Source organism: Puma concolor, chromosome C1 (assembly GCF_028749965.1).
Source record: "Puma concolor isolate L17-30 chromosome C1, mPumCon1.1.hap2, whole genome shotgun sequence".
Taxonomy (NCBI): domain Eukaryota; kingdom Metazoa; phylum Chordata; class Mammalia; order Carnivora; family Felidae; genus Puma; species Puma concolor.
This window is the reverse complement of record NC_141674.1, coordinates 45,920,217-45,940,314: the sequence shown is the minus strand read 5'-3', so window position 1 is coordinate 45,940,314 and position 20,098 is coordinate 45,920,217. Positions and strand designations below refer to the sequence as shown.

Below are 20,098 nucleotides of genomic sequence, written 5' to 3'. Positions count from 1 at the left end.
CAGGGCGGGGAGGAGGAGAAATCTCAGGAGACCGCACATTTAGAAAAAAAAGACAGGAATAGAGAAGCCTAAGGTATCATTGCATTTAGGGAAGGATAAATTCAAACTAAATGGTATATATTCAGAGTTAGTAGTTGATAAACACTTTTTGAATATGTGTGTTTAAATTAGGTGTATTGTAGAAATAAAGTGTTCGCTTAAAATACTAACATTCAACTAAACATTTATCAACTGCCTATTTTGTATTGAGTATTCTCAAAATGTGTTCTTTCATTTTTAATGTTTTAGTCCTCAAGACCAGGGAAAAATTGAAATTAAATTGAAATTGAAATTAAAAGTTGAGAAAACTGAGATTCAGAGAAGTTGCTCAGTTTGCCTCAGGTCAAACAGCAGATCCAAGATGTTCAGACCTCAAATCCCCTGCCCCTCCTGCTTTTTCTTTTTAAGTTTATTTCCTTATTTTGAGAAGCAGAGACAGAGAAAATGGGGGGGGGGGGCAGAGAGAGAGAAGAGTGAGAATCCCAAGCAGGCTCTGCTGTCAGCACAGAGCCCATGCGGGGCTTGATCCCACATACCAGGGAGGTCATGACCCGAGTCCAAAGTCAAGAGTTGGCCCTTTAACTGCCTGAGCCACCTAGGTACCTCCTTCCTGCCTTTTCCTAGGCCCATTACTGTGGCGGCCTCTACTCACTCCTATAGCAACACTCATGACTCCAAATCCAGCACTTACAAAAAAGCAATCTAGCAATTTTTGTTTAGTATAATCCAGAGGTGGAATGTACCAGTTTTAAAGAAACTGGATAAATGGGGTACTTCATAACCAAAACTTATCTGTCTCCTTAAGTGAATTTCAATGGCTTGCTTTGACCTTTGGACTACACACTCTCATGTAAAGGCACTCAGTTACCTTTCCTCTAAATATTTCCAGAACCAGTTCATGCCTTTTCAAAAAACAAAACAAAACAAAACAAAACAAAAAAAGATTAATTATTAAATGTTAGGGGTTAAAGAGAAAGAGAAATAAAATAATGAGGTAACAGGAGATCTTAGAAATGAAAGCCATTTAAATCTCTTGGGAGGTATCAGTTATTTAAGAATATGATGTGCTGTGGTTGTCACACATAATAAGTTAATCTTAAAAAAGGCATTTATCCCTGCTGATGCTATAGTTCTTATACAGACTAGTTTAGTGAACAGGATGCCATTTTCAGGAGTGAGTTTGGGTAAGCTATGTTTACCAGGAATTTTAATGACTTAATTACTTTGAAATGACACCATTCTAAACTATGAAGTCTGTTCCACTGCATTTAACTTGCTAGTTAGATTGCTCAATTTTAGAGTTTAAAGCAAAGATGCCTTCACGTTCACGTATCTGGTTAGGTGGTTTGATTTCCTATTATGTAAAGAATGATATTGACACTGTACTTGTGATTTGTTCACGTCAATTTTAATGAGTATCTCTACCATTCTGTTCCCTGGAAGAGTAATTCAAATACGGTACTTGTTTGCATACAACTACAGGCTTCAATCAGCGCTATGATCTTTTTGTTATGAACAAAAGATAACCTGCAGAGCCCTGTGAATGGAAATATAAAACTTACTTCAACATCCATTCATTTTCCCTCTTATCTGCTCTTGGAACAACAGATTTTTTTGCCTTCTTAGCAAGCAGCTGAATTCAACCTGGAGAACTTGAATGTTAGGTTCTTAGTATTCAGTCTAGTGCCAGCTAAAGTTAACAATCTCACCCAATTACTTTAGGAACCGACAAGACTGAAGAGTTGTAATACCATTTAGCTACAGTAAAAGGCTGGCTTTTACAATGTTTATTCTTAAATATGTTTATTCTTAATAAAAGTCATTTCGCAGATAAGGAAAAGCATACAGGAAATGGAAAAGGAGGTAACTCTAAAATTCTAATGATAGAACAGAGTAGAATACAAGGAGCCATCTGAGTGGCACAGGTGCCCAAGGAGGGGGGAAGATAGGAGGGGTCTGAGGTTTCAATAAGACTTGGACTTACTTGCAGATCGAAATTCCAAAGACAGGGGTTGGTGACTTAGAACTTCAAGGGTGATTATCATTACAAAGAGGGTTGAGTGGGCAAGGGAAAGACTCCAGAATCCCCGAATTCCTTTCAGAACGTCAATAATCACATTGTATTGTTTCTGCCATTTTAACATTTCAAGAGGTGGGTCTCACTGAAAAGCTAGGAAGGAATCTGTTCTCTTAGCTATCCTGGCTTTTACTTGTTGCTATTTGAATTGAGAGTGCTGTGTGTGTGACACATCTGGATGCCCCAGCTCCAAAGCTGTCTTGGAGATTCCAGAAGACAGAGATTTTACCTTTCTTTGCCAGCCCGACTTGTCGTCCAGGCTGGACTTCACCTTAATTCAGCAGATACCAAACCCTGTGCTGGGGACGGTACAGATGCTGTGCAACTGATTTTTCCCAACTATAACGCCACACCAGACGGTGATAGTTCTCAACAAAGGTTGAAAGTGAAGTTAATTCTGCCCAAGGGTCAAGAAAGGGCTCAGAGAGGTGACATTTCAGAGGACTCTAGAGGAACAGAAGCCTTTTGCTAGCTAGAGAAAGGATAGATGTGCGTCATAAGCAGAGGGAGTAGGAGGGCAAGAGAATGGTGTCAAAGGACTGTTCTGGAAAGGACAAGTGGTTGACGGTGGCTGGATACAGGTGTCACTGAACCCCACAACAAGTCAGTGTAAATGTATCAGCAAGCTACAACTCTTTCTTGATACACAAAAAAGACAGCTGGAAAAAGTGTCCATTTGTCGTCCACTGTGTGCCCAGTTCTCTGCCAAGCGCTATAGAAGATATAGGGGAAGACTCTTGACCCGTAAATGTTGATATAGTATTCTACCTGGAAGAAGGATGAACTCATATAAAATAATGTGAAATAATATTACAGATATTGCAGAGTGGCTTGATGGCTTGGGACGCCTTCATCCCCAGAAACTGGAATAAAGGTCATGGCTAACTCTTACGTAGCATTTCTTTGTACCAGGCACCGTTCTAGATGCTTACATGGATTAACTAATTCAATCTTTACAGTTACTGTATTTGGGAGAAACAGTTAACGTATGCATTTACATATGGGGAAACTGAGGCACAGAGCCACAGCCGCGATTCAAATCTACAGGCTCGGGCTCCAAAGTCGTGTCTCAAGTTCCTATGTTCAGAATCTAGCTCAGAATCCAGTGCCGGGCGTTTTTCCCTGAGCATTTTCACGATTAATACGATTCAAACCGAAATAAATCCTTGAAAGCCCCGAATCTGTAAGGGAGGAGAAACGAATGCATACAGCCTCAACTTTTGGCCGACCCAAGGGCCAGCAAGACAATGTTTTTTATTTATATCGTTTTCCTTTTGTGACAACTTGGTGTTTCTGAACGCTAGGGGCTCCCGGATTCTCTGGTTTGAGAGTTAACTTTTCCTTTTAGGATTTTTTTTTTTTTTTTTTTTGAAGGGGGTGGGGGAAAATGTGGCCTTAATTATCCTACGTCTTAGGCAGTTTAAGGAAGGGGCTGTGCTTTCGGGATCTCTTCGGAGCCAAGTAAGGACCCCCCCCCCCCCCCCCCCCGCCTTCTCTTTTTAAAAGGACCTCGTGCAATAAAGTGCAGAAACAAACACAGGCGACCACAACAGCAGCCGCTACGGCAGCAGGAGGAGGCGGAGGAAGAGGAGGGAGGAGAAGTTGGGAGTCGGGGCAGGCGCTCCGGCCGGGCTCGGAGCAGCTCCCATTCATTAAGGAAGCAGCAGCCGAGGAAGGTGGCCGAGCGCCCGCGCTGCCCACTCGCCCGCTAGCGCAGCCGGACACGCGCCAGCCCCGCGCGCCCCGGGCAGCACAGCTCTCTGCAGAAGTTTCTGCTCGGCATCTGGCTCTCGTCCCCCCGGACTCTCGCACGGCTGAGGGCTGAGAGAGGAGCGCGGAGGAGCAGCGGGGAGCCGAACACAGCCCGGGCTGCAGCGGGAAGCGCGCGGCGGGCTGCACCGTCGCCGCCGCGCCGCCAGCGGGGGCCGACCCTCCGCGTCCCCGAGCAGCCGCGGCCGGGAGGCGGGCCGGGCGCGCGGGTGTGTGGCCGCCGCCGCCGCCGCCGCCGCCGGGCGTCTTCGCGGGGCCGGAGGCTCGCGCCGCAGCCAGCGCCATGCAAAACTACAAGTACGACAAGGCGATCGCCCCGGAGAGCAAGAACGGCGGCAGCCCGGCGCTCAACAACAACCCGAGGAAGGGCGGCAGCAAGCGGGCGCTGCTCATCTGCCTCGACCTCTTCTGCCTCTTCATGGGTGAGCTCGGCCCCCCACCCCCACCCCACCCCAGCCCTGTCCCGGAGCCCTCGCGCCGCCCGAGCCCCGGCGCCCGCCCTTCCCCGGGCCGCCGGCTTCCCGGCCTGGAAGCGGGCGTGGGGGCGCGCTCAGGCTCCCCGGGCCACCGGAGCCCGCGGCCCCTTACAAGCCGCCTCCGGCTGGGGGCGCAGGCAGGGTCCCGCGGAAGGTGCGGGGTCGGCCTCCTTACGCAGGGCCGTGGGCGGAACCGTGACCCGGAGCCCGCGCCGAGCCCGTGGCCCCGCGTCCGAGTAAAATGGATCTCCGGGGGCGCCGGGCCCCTGCCTGCAGCCGCGCTGCCTCCTCGCTGAATGTGTGTAAACACCCAACCCTTCCGCTCGCGCCGCCGCGGCCCGGCGGCTCTCGGGCTGGCCTTTCCCCGCGCGCCCCCCGGGGGGGTAGGAAGGTGCGCCCCGGGGCCTTGATGCGGGCGCCCGTTCCGCTGCAACTTGTTGGGCGCCTACTGTGTGCCAGGGGTGGGCGGTGTCGCGGCCCTGGCTTCAACCAGCCCTCGCCCTGACTCGGTGCGGGATGGGTGAGGAACCCCGTTTCACCGATTAGGAAGACCGAGGCACGGGGCAGGCAAGTCAGGATCGAGTTCATGTTGTGGCACCACGGTTAACGGCAGTCCCAGAAAGTTGAGGCGATGGTCCTTTGCTGTTTTCCCCACTAGTTAGATGCCCCCGCCGGAAGAGCGGTGGGCGTTAAAGAATGGAGCCGGGAGCGAGGAGGATTTATGAACTTGGTAGGAGGCAGGAGAAAGCTATTGACATGAATCTACAGGAGTTCCAAGGTTGAAGTCAGAGTAGAATTTTTTTTTTTTTTTTTTTAAAGCGCTTCATGGCGTAATGGAAAGCGCGCAGGACTTGTCATCAGAACACTGCCACTTGCTGGGTGTGCCACCCCACTGCCTCATTGGCCTCAGTTTCCTCGTCAGTGGAGTGAGTGGGTTGAATTAGATGCTCTCCTAAGGCCCCTTCCTGCATTAAGAACTCGGATTTGGTCCAGGAGCTGTTCTGCCAACTCTGCTAACTGAAGAAACATCTGTGTTCCCAGTTCAGTTCCCTTAAAATAGAACTCCGGCACGGAGACTTAAGTCCCCTTTGAAATGGATTTGTCCGTGCACGTTGTGCAAACCAGAGACTTAGTGGGCTGGAGGTACACTTCTCTTTGTGTTTGCTGACTCTTTCTGCAGCGAGGTCCTTACTGACGTCCGTCTGTTCTTGGCTTGACTGTCCGTAGTAAGTTTGGGAGTCAAAGAAAGATGGGACCCTTAGGGTTATGAAAACATAAGAATGGTCCCCTTTGGGCCCAGAGAGACAGCTGTCCATAAAACTGCTCTGTGGAAGGGAAGAGAGGCACAAATCCCCTTGGCACCTCTTGCTAGAAACTGAACGTTAAGATGCTATGTAAAGGAATTGTCACTGGGGGGCCTACCTTCCTGAGGGCCGCGGGCTTATTATCCTGCACAGTGGGAAGATTAGTATTTCAAGTCTGCTGCCAAGCTATTGAATTTTTAAAAGGCCCTCCCTGGTCCTGGGGGAGTACAAGGAAAACACTAAACACATTGAAGCTGTTTGCTGTAAACTTGTCTGGGGCTTCCCAGTGTTTACTGGTGCGTGTTGTTGGCGGTAAGGTAAACTCTTCCCAGACGGTCTGTGCCTGGTACCCTCCTGCCTCCCACTTTGTGATTAGGAAAACAAAGGTAGAACATGCCTGACAGCCTTTGAACAGTTTCATTGTTCTCCTCCCCCCTTCCACTCTGCTGATTTCAGAAGGCCGTCCCCAAGAGACCATGCATTCTCAGTAAAGGGAAAAGAAGTGTGAAGGAATTTGCAAGAAGACCCAACTATCAGCTATGGTTTAGCCAGGGACTCTCTTGTGCGTGGAAGGTGCGAGTGATGTGTATGATTGTGCATTTTAGGTCATCTGCCCCAACTCTCCCTGTGTCCCCCCCCCCCCCCCAGAAGCTGATATTCTCTACTTTGCTATTATGTTGACTCACTGCAGGTCTGGTTGAATAAATGATTTTGTTTACCTCAAAAAGGTGATAGCTGGACCCTGCATTTTATTATGAGGCATGTAGCTATCTATTTTAAGGGTATATGCCGTGCCATTAAAACTATGTCAACAAAGTCCTTTTCAAAGTGACTTATTATCAGTGTCTCCCCTATGCATAGACCAAAATACATCATCACCAACTTAATGCCTAACACCTTTCATTAATAGGAAAAGCCATAAGGTAAGCACTTGAGAAACCCATGCAGGAGAACTCTTTGACTTCCAAAAGAAAGTTAATAACCAGCATGTGATTTTAATATCCCCTACACAACGGTCCTAAAACATTGTTTCTACTTGGTTCACTTTTTGCCTCAGACTGTCAGTATGATTTAATTTTTATATAGTTTATTGATCATATGGTCTGGATTACAGGGCACTAATATATTAAAAAAGAGAAGCATAGTTTTCTGTTTATTCTCTCACAGGAATACATAGCAAGCTTCATCTCCTTGTATCTGGAAAAAATAAAAGCTGATGTGCTACATAAGTGTTATGTGAGTGGAAATATGCTAGTGGTTGAACTCGTTTCTCATACCTTCTTGGAACGCTAAATTCTTAGTGAAAAAAAAAACAAAACAAAAGTCCACTCTTGGCTTGAAGGCCAGAAGAATCTGGTGTCTGAGGACACCAAAGGGAGTTTACCTCCCATTGAACAGCTGTCTTTGCCAACTAATTGCTTTTGTAAACACAGTTAAGAATCTTTGTGTGGTAGTCTTTCCGAAATTGGTTTTGTTTTCCTTTCAATTATGTAACATGTACCGCCTCCTGTGTTTTGTGCATGGGTTCTGGTGTAGCAGGGGACATGAGAGTGGCAGAGGACCTTCCCAGGCAAGAAGGGAGGAGCATCCACTGTCCTTCTAAGCCCTGTTCACCTCTTCTTAATATAAATGTATCTCCTCTTTGCTGTAACCTTTGTGGAGAGATCACCTCCATTTCTTAGGTGAGAAAACCAGTGTGTCAGAGAAGGGAAGGACTGAGGTTCACACTGAAGTCAATATGGGTTGAGGACTAATTCTCAGTGAGCAGGACTGGAGTCACTCTCCTTTTCAAGCTCAGGTTTTTATTTTTTTAATTTTTTTTTAACGTTTATTTTTATTTTTGAGACAGAGAGAGACAGAGCATGCACGGGGGAGGGTCAGAGAGAGAGGGAGACACAGAATCTGAAGCAGGCTTCAGGCTCTGAGCTGTCAGCACAGAGCCCGACGTGGGGCTCGAGCCCACGGACCGCGAGATCATGACCTGAGCTGAAGTCGGACGCTTAACCGACTGAGCCACCCAGGCGCCCCTCAAACTCAGGTTTTTTTAAAAAAATGTTTATTTATTTACTTAGAGAGTGTGTGTGAGCGAGGGAGAGACAGAGAGGAGAGAGAGAGAGAGAGAGAGAGAGAGAGAGAGAGAGAGAGAATCCCAAGGAGACTCCACACTTAGTGCAGAGCCCTGCGTGGGACTCGATCTCAGTGGACTTTGAGATCCATCATGACCTGAGCTGAAATGAAGAGTCAGATGCTTAACTGACTGAGCCATCCAGGCACCCCTCAAACTGAGATTCTTACCAGAAAATTCTGAAACCGTTCGCACAAAGTCCTCCCTCTCTACATTTCCCAGTTACCCATTTGCACCAAAGCAAATGGATAAACGTGATTGAACTCTTCTAATTAGTGATACGGTTTTGTGGCCCCATAGCATTGTTTTGATTTGGGGCTGGTTGTGAGTCTAAGTAGTTCACAGATTTTTGAGGGCACCTTTTTACTCTGTGCGACTGCAGTTCCAAAGAAGGAACACCAGCAGTCCGTGGCTGAGAGCAAAAGGCAGAGATTTGGTAAATCCATGAGGAGCTTCTATGCCCCTGCTTTCCCTCTTTCCTGTCCCTCATCCCAGGTATTTACTGAGTGCCTCCTTCCAACACATGCACTTTGAGGTCTAGGCAGTTTGAGACAGGTCCAGCTTTTTATGCGTGGGCTTTGTTCAAGGCCCTTCATCCTTCGAGTGCAGTTAGCTAATCTGCAAAACAGTGGTCAGCCTGGCCACTTCGTTACGTTGCTGCAAGGATCAGAAGAAATACTGGATGTGAAAGTTTTTTGTCCTCTCTTAAGACTTGGGCAAATGCAAGGTATAAATGGGATTTATACCTGGCCCTGGATGAAGGTTTTGTGGTTGTCTTCATACATTGTGTCTCAGAATAATAAGTAGATGAGACCATGAAATACTCAGTAAGAATAGTATGGTGAAGACCAGAAAGCTTCATTTCAAATAGGAGAATGTCACGTTTGCCCAGCAAGTTGAAGACAGATGATTTCCATTCATCAGGACGCTAAACTGTAGCTGAGAAAGTGGACCCTAAAACTGAGCAGAATTCTTGAGCCAACTGCTCAACAACAGCGTACCCTGAGCTCTCTTTAGAGAAAGTTGTTTGTTCAAAAAAAAAAAAACAAAAACAAAACAACCAAACAAAAAACCCAACTGTCCTCATTTGGCTTTTGATACCCGAAGGTAGGTAAGTTGAACTTAGGGTAGGGGGTGGGAGGTGTTTGAAGAAGCAGGTGCTTGGTCAGATTTAGCCTGGAAGGCTGGACTCCTGTGCCCTTCCCCGCCAGGAAATGCAGTCGATGGGTGTAGTATCACGAAGCAAAGAGAAAGAAGCTCAAACGGGTAAAAATCTAGAATCTGGACACTCAGCAACTATGCTGGGTAATTTAGTGATTCCAGAATGTTCTTGGATGTTTCTTGATTTTCACTTAAACAGTGGAGGTAAAATCCTAGAACTGGTTCCATATATGGGCTACATAACACTATCTTGTGTTATTATTAAACTACCCACTTTTAACTGTGGAAGAGAGGCAGTGTGGTGTAGTGAAGAGAGCAGGAGACTTGGAGCCAGAAAGCTTCCAGTTCCAGGGTGGCCAAAGCTACCATCCAGTTGTGTGGTTGTGGACAAGTTGGTTTTCTGTGGATCTCAGGGTTTTTTTTTTTTTTTTTTTTCCCCAGTAGTAAAATGACTGGTTGGGCGGGATTATCTCTAATGTGTAAAGCTGCCTTGCAACATTCTGTGACGGATTTCTAGTAGAGAGGAGTGACACATTTGTGGAATATCTACCCTCATGGGTGCACTCTGCTTAACTCTTCATTGTCCATTATCTCAGTGAGTCACAACAGTGATGAGCCTAGAAATAGGGGTTCTGGCCTCAGACTGCCACTAGGTCACTATGTAACTGTGGAGAAAGTCACTTGACTTCCCTGGGCCTGGGTTTCTTCATTATCACAACAAAAGGAAGGGACTAGATCATCTTCTCAGATCTCTTGCAGCACTAACAGTTTTATGATTCTGTGCTGGTAGATACTGCGATGTAGAAACCTTCTGTTGGACCATTTACCATCAACTGAAGTGTCATCTTTTTTTACCAAAGAATGAATGCTGACCATAAGGTAATATTGGTATTCTTTCTGGAAGGAAAAGTAAGCACCATTACTAAAGTTAACCCAATATGCTGAGAAACTAGCTAGATTTTTCCTTGGCCAGATGTGTCCCTTAACCTGCCTCCTGAAATGTATAGTACAGCTGACCCTTGAGCAGTGCATATGACTTTTGACTTCCCCAAAACTTTAAGGGCCTTCTGTTGACCGGAAGCCTTACTGGTAAACATGAACATCAATTACCACGTATTTTGTACGTTATAGGTATTATATACTGGGTTCTTACGATGAAGTGAGCTAGAGAAAAGGAAATGTTATTAGGAAAATCTTAAGAAAGAAAAGATAGATTTGTAGTACTGTACTGTATTAAAAAAAATCTCTGGGGGCGCCTGGGTGGCTCAGTCGGTTGAGCGTCCGACTTCGGCTCAGGTCACGATCTCACTGTCTGTGAGTTCGAGCCCCGCGTCAGGCTCTGTGCTGACTGCTCAGAGCCTGGAGCCTGTTTCGGATTCTGTGTCTTCCTCTCTCTTTGACCCTCCCCCGTTCATGCTCTGTCTCTCTCTGTCTCAAAAATAAAATAAAACGTTAAAAAAAAAAAAATCTCTAAGTGGACCCATGCAGTTCAAATCTGTGTTGTTCAAGAGTTGGCTGTAGTCACAAGCATACCATCACAACAGGTGACTTTTCCCTTTTTTTATTGCTCTTTTATTGTAGTCACTATGTGTTTTTAATAACTCAATACGTTTTGATAGCTTAATCTATCTACCATGTGAACCACAGAATGTAGAAACAGGTTTTCATTAATCCACTGGTGAACTGTCCAGCCAGGCATCCTGCGTGGGTTGAAATAAAGAAGGGAACCTCCAGGGGCGCCTGGGTGGCTCAGTCGGTGAAGCGTCCGGCTTCAGCTCAGGTCACGATCTCGAGGTCCGTGAGTTCGAGCCCCGCGTCGGGGCTCTGGGCTGATGGCTCAGAGCCTGGAGCCTGCTTCCGATTCTCTGTCTCCCCCTCTCTCTGCCCCTCCCCCATTCACGCTCCATCTCTCTCTGTCTCAAAAATAAATAAACATTAAAAGAAAAAAAAAGAAGGGAACCTCCATTTCATAGGTAAGCCATGATGACTTTTCCAGAATGGTTGAAAACCTCGGTTTCCCTAATTGTCCGAACGGCCAGGGTCTTTTTGTGCTGTTTTTGTTTTCCCTTAGCTCTTTCTTCCCAAGACACCAGGGGGGTTTAGCTGTCTTTGTGGGAGGCTGTTAAAGCCAGAGTTGGTGGCCTTTTCCACTTTTAGCCCCTTTGATTTCCTGTCAATTTTGGATTTTTTCTTTCCCCTTCCTGTGCAGTTGTTTGGGCTGGCAAGCCCAGTTGGTCACAGCATGATGCTAATGAGATTGTAGTCGAGGACCTCTTCCCTGTGTGGGCAGTTCTATTTCTGGAGACACCCTACCCAGTGTGTCAATTCAACCAGTGCACATTATATGAGGGGTAATGCCTTATTTGGGGGATGCCTACTATATCAGTATGTCACAAACTCACCTAGTAAGGAAACCCATCTGATGTGAAACGGAGATTCTCAGCCTCCTTCTCAGGAGATTCAGATTCGGCAGGCTTTGGGCCAGGACCTGGGGTCCTGTTTTTTCTAAAAGCTTCTGGTGATTCTCATCAAGCCAGTCGGATATTAACTATGTTGTTCAACAGCTGTGTCTTCAGGGCAATTGGTTATGTGCTGGGCCTTTTGTCCCCGGACTGATTGTTCTGCCAGTTTTCACGTTGTTAGGTCGTCTGTAGTTTTTTCGTTGGTGGCCAGCACACCTGTCTTTCAGCAAAGATCACGAAGCTTGTTAGAATTCTTTCAAAAGGAAGAACTACCTCTGCGTGCGGGCCTGAAGGTCTGTGATTTTTAGTGCAGGGACTAGGCGTGATGTCTTCTGATTGCCGAGAGGCCGGGATTTTTTATTTATTTTCCGGGTTCTAAACTGAGTTCTGCTCAGTGGAAGTTGCCAGCCCAGTGACCACTTTGGAAACATGAGGTGTTAACTTTGTAAATATTTTCTTTTGAGATCTGGAAGTTTGTGTATGAGTGACAAGTGAAATGAAGAAATGAGGTTCTTGACTAGAGCCTTCAGAGGATCAAAGTTAGCCTGGCAAAGTATTGTAGAAACAATACCAGCTTTGGATTCACTCAGATCTGCGTGTGACCTGGGCAAAAATTGTTTAACCTTTCCAGGCTTCACTTTCCTCATCTGGAAAATAAGCAAGAAACCTAGTGACCCCCTTGTCCGGTGAAACTCGGATGAGGTCATGAATCTGAAAGCACTTTGGGAAGTTAAAAAGCACTCTATCACTACCAGGTATTGTGTTGCTATTATTACTCCTGGTAATAGTAGTATTTCCCTTTCTTTCCTAGTGTTCTTACTCCCCAGTGGTGCCATGAAATCCTTGCATTTTTTGGCAGCAGAATTGCCTGAAAAATATGCTAGGGGGAAAAAGTGGGAAGAGAATCCTAAGAAAAAACCAGGCAGAGGGAACACAAATGGTTTCCATTAGCGGAAGAAAAGCGGGGCCTGTGGGAAAGTCACAATACGGGAACCTCAGTAATGTCTGATGGCTGCCTTCTTCCCCTTTGCAAGGGACACGGCCGCATCATCTGGAGAGAAAGACAAACACACCTTAGGAAAGGTGGGAGGGAGTTTGGACAAATGGTATGTCTCAGGGTCACCTCTTCTCCGTGTCTTCGGCCAGCCCAGGGAAAAATCTGACTCAAAAGAACAGCCATGATTGACAGTTTTCAAAATACCTGTCGTCCAGGGCACTCTGTATTTCTTGAGGAAGTGGGGGACCAGCCGTGCTAATTATCAGATTGATTATGCAGGCCGACCGTGTGGGGTCGGTACCAGATTCCTTTCCTAGATGAGGAAACTGCAGCTCAGATGAGGAAACACGGGCGCCTAGCGGTCCTTAGTCGTGCAGTTTTCCAGAGCTCTTGTCCTCTCCCATCTGTCTGTCTCGCTGCCCACTTTTCAATGCAATTAATGCAACGAAGACTTGCTTTTTTCTAGTTCATTCTATTTCGTTTCAGTTTTACTGAGTCCGGATATGTACTGTATGTTCTACGGGACCCAATATAGGACATACGTAGGAGTCTTTTTTTTTTTTTTAATTTTTATGTTTGTTTATTTTTGAGAGAGAGAGAGAGAGAAAGTGGGGGAGGAACAGAGAGAGAGAGAGGGAGACATACAATCCAAAGCAGGCTCCAGGCTCTGAGCTGTCAGCAGAGCCCGACGCGGGGCTCGAACTCACGAACTGCAAGATCATGACCTGAGCTGAAGTTGGACCCTTAACCGACTGAGCCACCCAGGTGCCTCGGACATAAATAGAAACCTGAAGGATCACGTTGGGCAGTGAAGAGCTAGCTGTATATAATTAATGGCAAAACAGCTCAGAGTGTGTTGAATGAGCCTTTCTGTAGGAACAGTTCTCCACTGCCTTAGATTCATGGAATCTTTAGAATTTGGAAGGGGCTTGGAGGCATGATGATCAACAATATCAAGGTCTTTTTTTTTTTTTTTTTAATTTCAGCCAGAAACACAGGGCTCTTGGTCGGGAGGTCGGAGAGGGAGGCACAGACTTTAGAGTCAGACAGATGAGAGCTTGCCTGCTAGTACTGGCTTTGTACTCTCAGGAAAGTCACTGAGGGGCACCTGGGTGGCTCAGTAGGTTGAGTGTCCGACTTCGGCTCAGGTCACGATCTCACAGTCCGTGGGTTCGAGCCCCGCGTCGGGCTCTGTGCTGACAGCTCAGAGCCTGGAGCCTGTTTCAGATTCTGCCTCTCCCTCTCTCTGCCCCTTGCCGGCTCATGCTCTCTCTCTGTCTCTCAAAAATGAATAAACGTTAAAAAAAAAAATTATAAAAAAAAAAGGAAAGTCACTGCATGTGTGCGAGGCCTCCGTTTTCTCCTTTGTCGGTGGGATGGTACTGTGTTGTAGGGTGGTGAGACTCTGCCAGGCATAGTGCCTGGTGCGGGACGCTCAGCAGGTGGTGGCGGCTGCTGTCATCCTTGTCACTGTGTCCTCATCTGGGCCCTTGATCTGATAAGAGGAGCCTGAGGCCTGAACTGGGTGGTGATCGCCTGGCCATCATGGAGGAGCAGGGCCTCCAACCAGTGTCTTGCCTTTTCTGCCATTTTTCCTGTGTTGTGTGGCTGTGAGTTTGAAATCAGCATTGTTAGGGGCGCCTGGGTGGCGCAGTCGGTTAAGCGTCCGACTTCAGCCAGGTCACGATCTCGCAGTCCGTGAGTTCGAGCCCCGCGTCAGGCTCTGGGCTGATGGCTCGGAGCCTGGAGCCTGTTTCCGATTCTGTGTCTCCCTCTCTCTCTGCCCCTCCCCCGTTCATGCTCTGTGTCTCTCTGTCCCAAAAATAAATAAAACGTTGAAAAAAAAAAAATGAAATCAGCATTGTTCGTGAGGTCCAGTTCTCCAGAACTTCTCTTTTTTCCCTTGCTGGTGTCAAAGGAAGAACAAGGCAAATGGGTTAACTTGTAATCTAAATCGGCAGGTAGTAGTTGAGTGAGGCCAGAGACACATGAGGCAAATTTGAAGGACAAGGCAGCTTTTCGATACCATTTTTCTTCAAACCAGCACTTGTTCTGGAAAGTGCTCATTACCAAAGATCACTGCTGACTGATTGGAGTTTGAACAGGCGCCCACTTTTTCAAACGCTGTATCAGGAGGGAAGAAAAAGAAAACCAAGTTTGCTAAGTTTTTGCTTTTTAAAAGCTTCTTGAGGTAGAAAATATTCTCATGTGACTGAGGAGGAAACAGAGGCTCTCAGATTAAATAATTTCCTCAGGGTCATGCACTAATTACTGGTGCCAACATTCAAAAGAAAGCTGGGTCAGGTTCTCCAACATCCTTGTGGAACTCTCCTTCCTTTAGATCCAGATTTATAAATTAGAATGTGCATTAAAGTCCCCCCAATTTAAAAGCAAACCAAACAACACACATGAGATCCAGTTGGAAACTTTTGAAAGGAACTTGTTGATCTCTGTGTTCCTTGAAAGTATATGTTGCAATCAGAATATTGGTGGTAAGTGTGTTTTTGAGGTTTGTCACAAATTAACAAAATTATATGCCTCGAGAGTTTTGCAGAGAAATGCAAATCAGTATAAGCGCCTTGTCATAATAAGCAGTATGCTTTGGTTCCTGTTTATGTACCCCCAAAGCACATAATGCACATAATTATATTGACACGAAGGAAGCCGTTCTCATTGATGGTTTCTTTATATCTGGCCCCCAAATTAGTTTGTGGTATCAGTCGGTATAATTGCTAGAGAGCCTGTTTAATTAAGTCTAGGTTGGTACCTGTCTTTCGAGTAGGGGTCTTGTCTTCCACGGATGTTCCTTGAACACCTACTATATGCTGGGTCCCTCGGGGTGTCTTGACCTTTAAGAATTCCTCAGGCTGGGGAGTGAGAAACAGACTTGCATACTTGTGCACACTAAGTGTCGCTGATGTGGAGTGATAGAGGAGGGGCTCTAGCAGAGAAGTGAAGAGTGGGGAAGTTTGCCTGAGCGACTGGAGCTGGGTCATGCAAGAGAAATCCTGGCTTACATGCCCGGAAAGAGGAGACGGCGATCCAGCAAAGGGACCAGCAGGTGCTGAGCCGTGGAAACAGGAACATACATCCAGGAAGGGTGCGTATGCGAGGCTGGGGTGTAAGCACAGCATTGTGTGTTTGTATTGTGTGTGGGAGGGAGAATGTTGTGGATGAGGCTAGAGAGATAACTTGGAGCCAGATTATAAAGGGGGGGCTGTGAAAGGCAGGCAGCCAAGGAACTTGAACTTTATTTTGGAGGACCAGCCGAGCAAATGAAATTTTATTTTTGTTTTCGTTTTCCTTTTTATTATGGAAAATGTCATATAGAAACCAAACACCACATATACCTAGGCGTGGAATTGCTGGGTCATATGGTAACTCCATGTTTAACTTTTTGGGGAACTGCCAAATTGTTTTTCCATGGCGGCTGCAGCATGTTTTAGAAATAGCATAACATTAGTTGAAATATGTCAGGAAAAAAATTAAAGGTTTTATAGACAACGTTTGGAATTAACATATTCATGAACCATTTTTAAGAGAGGATTCATCTACTCTGATTTGTGTTGGAGATCACTGGGTCTGAGGAGAGGGAAATTGCAGAGTGAGGACCAGTTATTAGGGAGGCAGAGAAGAGAAGGTAAGAAAGATGACAGAGAGGGGCGCCTGGGTGGCTCAGTTGGTTAAGCATCTGACTTTTCATCTCGGCTCAGGTCACGCTCTCACAGTTTGTGAGATCGAGCCCGCTGATGGGCTGTGTGCTCTGGGCTCTGTGAGGATAGCGCAGAGCTTGCTTGGGATTCTCTCTCTCTGCCCCTCCCCCAGTGGCACACACTCTCAAAATAAATAAATAGAAAGAAAGGGAGGGAGGGAGAAAAATTAGGTAGATAGATAGGTAGGTAGATAGATAGAAAGAAAGAAAGAAAGAAAGAAAGAAAGAAAGCAAGCAAGCTAGATAGACAGACAGACAGACAGCTAGTTCCTGATCTCCTTGGTGGGAACCTCCGAACGGTGGTGCTGTTACTCCCTCCCTCCACACTTTCAAGGCAGTGCTTATATAAGACTCAATGAAACCCATCTTGTAGGACTACTAAAATGCTTCATGTTCATAACCTTACTAGACAAGTGAACTTGTGAGTTATCTCTGCACCCCTGCCTCCCGGAACTTTTAGTTTCTCAAATGCCCCTGAAAATAAACGGGCCATTGGATATCCTCCTGGTTTAGAGAAACAATTTTTCTTGGATTGTAATGCTGTCTTTAAAATGGCGTTGTTGAGGTGTAATTCAGGTACTGTATAATTCACCCATTTAAAATGTACAGTTCACTGGCTTTCTGTATATCCTACGGACTTGGGCAACTGTCACCACATCCAATTTTTAGAACATTTTCATCCTGTAAAAAGAAACCCGTACCTGTCAGTGGTCACTCTCCATTTACCCTCCTGGTCCTGCCATCCCACGGCAAGCACTTATCAACTCTTTGTGTCTAACGCATTCACCTCTTCTGGACGTTTCATGTAAGTGGAATCGTCTATGTGGTCTTTGTGAATGGCCTCTTTCACTCAAGATAATATTTTTAGGGTTCATCCATATTTTATCACATATGAACAACGTGTTTGTTCAGCATGTATCAATACTTCATTTACTTTTGTTGCCAAATAATATTCCATTGTATGGCCATACCACATTTATCAGTCAGTAAGACCTCTGGGTTATTTGCACTTCCTGGCTATTACGAATAATGCTGCTCTGAACATTCGTTGTACAGACTTTGTGTGTGGCTATGTTTTCAATTCTCTTGGGCATGTATACTTAGGAGTGGAATTGCTGGACCCCATGGTAACTCCGTGTTTAACTTCTTGAGGAAACTGCCAAACTCTTTTCCACAGCGGCTGTACCATTTTAGAAATATCTTAAGATCGGGGCCGCCTGGGTGGCTCAGTGGGTTAAGCATCCGACTTCAGCTCAGGTCGTGATCTCGCACTTTACGGGTTCGAGCCCCGCGTCGGGCTCTGTGCTGACAGCTCGGAGCCTGGAGCCTGCTTCGGATTCTGTGTCTCCGTCTCTCTCTGCCCCTACCCCTCTCGCATTGTTTCTCTCTCTCTCTCTCTCTCTCTCTCCCTCCCTCAAAAATAAATTAAAAAAAAAATTAAAAAAATTAGGGAAAATTTCTTAGGATTAATTAAAATATGTAAGGAGAAAACACAAAAGTTTTACCAAAGACCTTTGGAATTAACATATTCATGAAACCACGATAGTGTCCCTTTGTTCTCAGGGCCATTTTCCACAAAGAAGCAAAGTTTCTAATCAGTTTACTACTGTCCCTGGGTTTAAGATGAGTGGGCAGAGAACAATAAAGCGGACCGAAGAAAAAGATGCCGGGTGGTCAGCTAGGCCGCTCACCCGCTGAGTAACCTATTTCCACAAACCGGGATGTTACAGGCAGATTCCTGCCTCGGCAACATGAAAACAAGACTTGGATCTTCAGAGCCTCTTGAAAACAGTTAAAAGTGCAAATGTTAATATTAAGACCTGAGTATTCCTGAGATCTGTCTTACAGTCTTTTTAAGGCTATGGAATAGAGCTGTCGTGTCTGCTAAGGTTGTTCCTTCACTCTCCCCCCTGCCCCCAGTTGTGTGGCTGTGTACATAATGATCATGTCAGAAATGAGAATTACCACCTGTCTTTTGGACTTGTGCTGGGTGCCGGAGATGGTAAAGAGCGTAAGACCCGAGCACAAATCTTTAGGAATTAGTTTAAGTATCATGCTGTAAGTTGTACTACAAATGAAACGGTAAGGGCATGAAAAACCACAGATATTACAAAAGGGTGAGGAAGAGACTCACCTTTGTTTATTTTTTAAAGTTTATTTACCTTTGAGAGAGAGAGAGAGAGACAGAGCGAGGGGGGAGGGGCAGAGAGAGAGAGAGAGAGAGAGAGAGAGAGAGAGAGAATCCCAAGCAGGTTCCACGCTGTCAGTATGGAACCTGATGTGGGCTCCAGCTCCCAAACCATGAGATCATGACCTGAGCCGAAACCAAAAGTCGCATACTTAAGACTGAGCCACCCAGGTGCCCCAACACTCACCTTTATTAATAGGAACATTAGTTGCTGTCTCGCTTGATCTCTACAATAACAGAATAAGGTAGGTGTCAATGACTTGGTTTTACAACGCGGAGAGGGGAAATGATTTGGCCAAGGTCACACAGCTCATGTGTGTTGGGGCTGGCCTGGGACTCAGGCCTGCCAAAATAATGTTAATTGCTGACATTTATCAAGTACTAGCTCTCACTGGGTTAAGCAGTGTGCCCTCATTCTCTTATTTAATCCTCCCAATGAACCTGTGGAGTCCTTATTACCGATATCTCCATTTTATAGGACCGAGGTTCAGAGAGGTTAAAAAATAACTTCTTAAAGATTATGGGGCAAGTGAGTGTCAGTGTTGGGGTCAGAGCTAAGCAGTCTGTCCCATAAGACCAGGCTTTACTGCTTTTGTTCTCCGGGTGCTTCTGAAGCCCCCTTTGTCCGTACTAGTCCGTGCTGGCCTTCACATTGGTGACACATGATGAATTGTCCAACATGAGTTATATTTGTGATTCTCACCCTGGGTTCTCTGGGCCTGTAAAGCTCCACTGGGGCAATTATGGGGCATCTTATGCTATTTTCTGTACTTCAAAAATAGCTAACATGTACTGCACATTCATTTACCCACAGTCAATTAGACTGGACTAACTCAGACCATCAGCCTCTGCCTAGACGAGTCAAAGCATTGGTGTTCTGTGCTGTGACTTGAATGTGTAAGGACACTTGTCCACTCACTCTGGTCCTGCTGGTTATCTCTTCTCATTCGGAGATGGGATTGGCACTGTCTATGCTTTGTTTTGCAAAAGCGGAGAAATGATGTAAAATACAGTTTACTTGGTAAATAAGGACATCTTCCAGAGGTCACAGAGGGTCAAGAAGGAAGTGGCAGGTATCTCTGGTGGTGAAAAGGTTGAGCATTCCTGGATGGAGAAGCCGCTCTGTGAATCTAGAGCAGAGGAAACCACCAGGTCATGGGAAGGCGGCCCAAATGGAAGAGGGGCTGGAACCAAGCCTTTGTCACCGGCATCAGGCAACAGTAATGGGTTGTTGTGTTAGTGACCTTTTCGTTCCATGGGCTCGATGTGCTGTGCTTGTGGTGTGATGTAACCTTTGGGTCCCATGGAGAAATTGGCGCTTTTCTGGTTAGTGGCTGTGGGTGCAGTACCTTCATTAGATGCGGTGAATAGAACTTCTCCCAATAGCCTCTTCCCCACAGATGACCCACATTTTTGTGGAGTTGGTGACCACCAACAGGAAGTTGCAGACATGCTTGTCAGCCGCACGGTGGATTTCATTAGACACTTGCCCACAGTAGCTGATTTGGTCAATTTGGCCTCCATTGGTTTCTAGGGAAGAATGACCTGATGTATTAGTTCTCATCATTGCATTGGTCTTGGCTGTCATCTTGGCCTTGATGGACATTTTGATGAAATATATAGTGTTGTCTTTTGAACAGCTGTACCTACTTTCAGCAGGCTAGGATTTTTAAAATATTGCCAAGGGTGTTACCAACTTAGCCGAGTCTTTTGTTTGATGGGCTTCTCACTTAAATCTCTTTGGAGAGAGTGACTCCAATAAGTAGGCAGGAGGGATGGTCTCCACT

The 20,098-nt window shown here is 46.1% G+C and overlaps 1 protein-coding gene across 3 annotated transcripts in view; it reads left to right on the top strand.

The window, feature by feature from the left end:
* Positions 1–3,633: 3,633 nt before the first annotated feature.
* PLPP3 (phospholipid phosphatase 3) overlaps positions 3,634–20,098 on the top strand; it is an 87,116-nt gene continuing 70,651 nt past the window's right edge. Inside the window, exon 1 of one of the 3 annotated variants that reach the window (XM_086717082.1) lies at positions 3,634–4,308. In XM_086717082.1, the coding sequence (XP_086573208.1) occupies positions 4,170–4,308 (139 nt within the window). In that variant the 5' untranslated portion in view covers positions 3,634–4,169. Of the gene's footprint in view, positions 4,309–14,329; positions 15,512–20,098 lie in introns of those variants that run through there. The other 2 variants (XM_086717080.1, XM_086717081.1) reach the window with 2 other exon arrangements.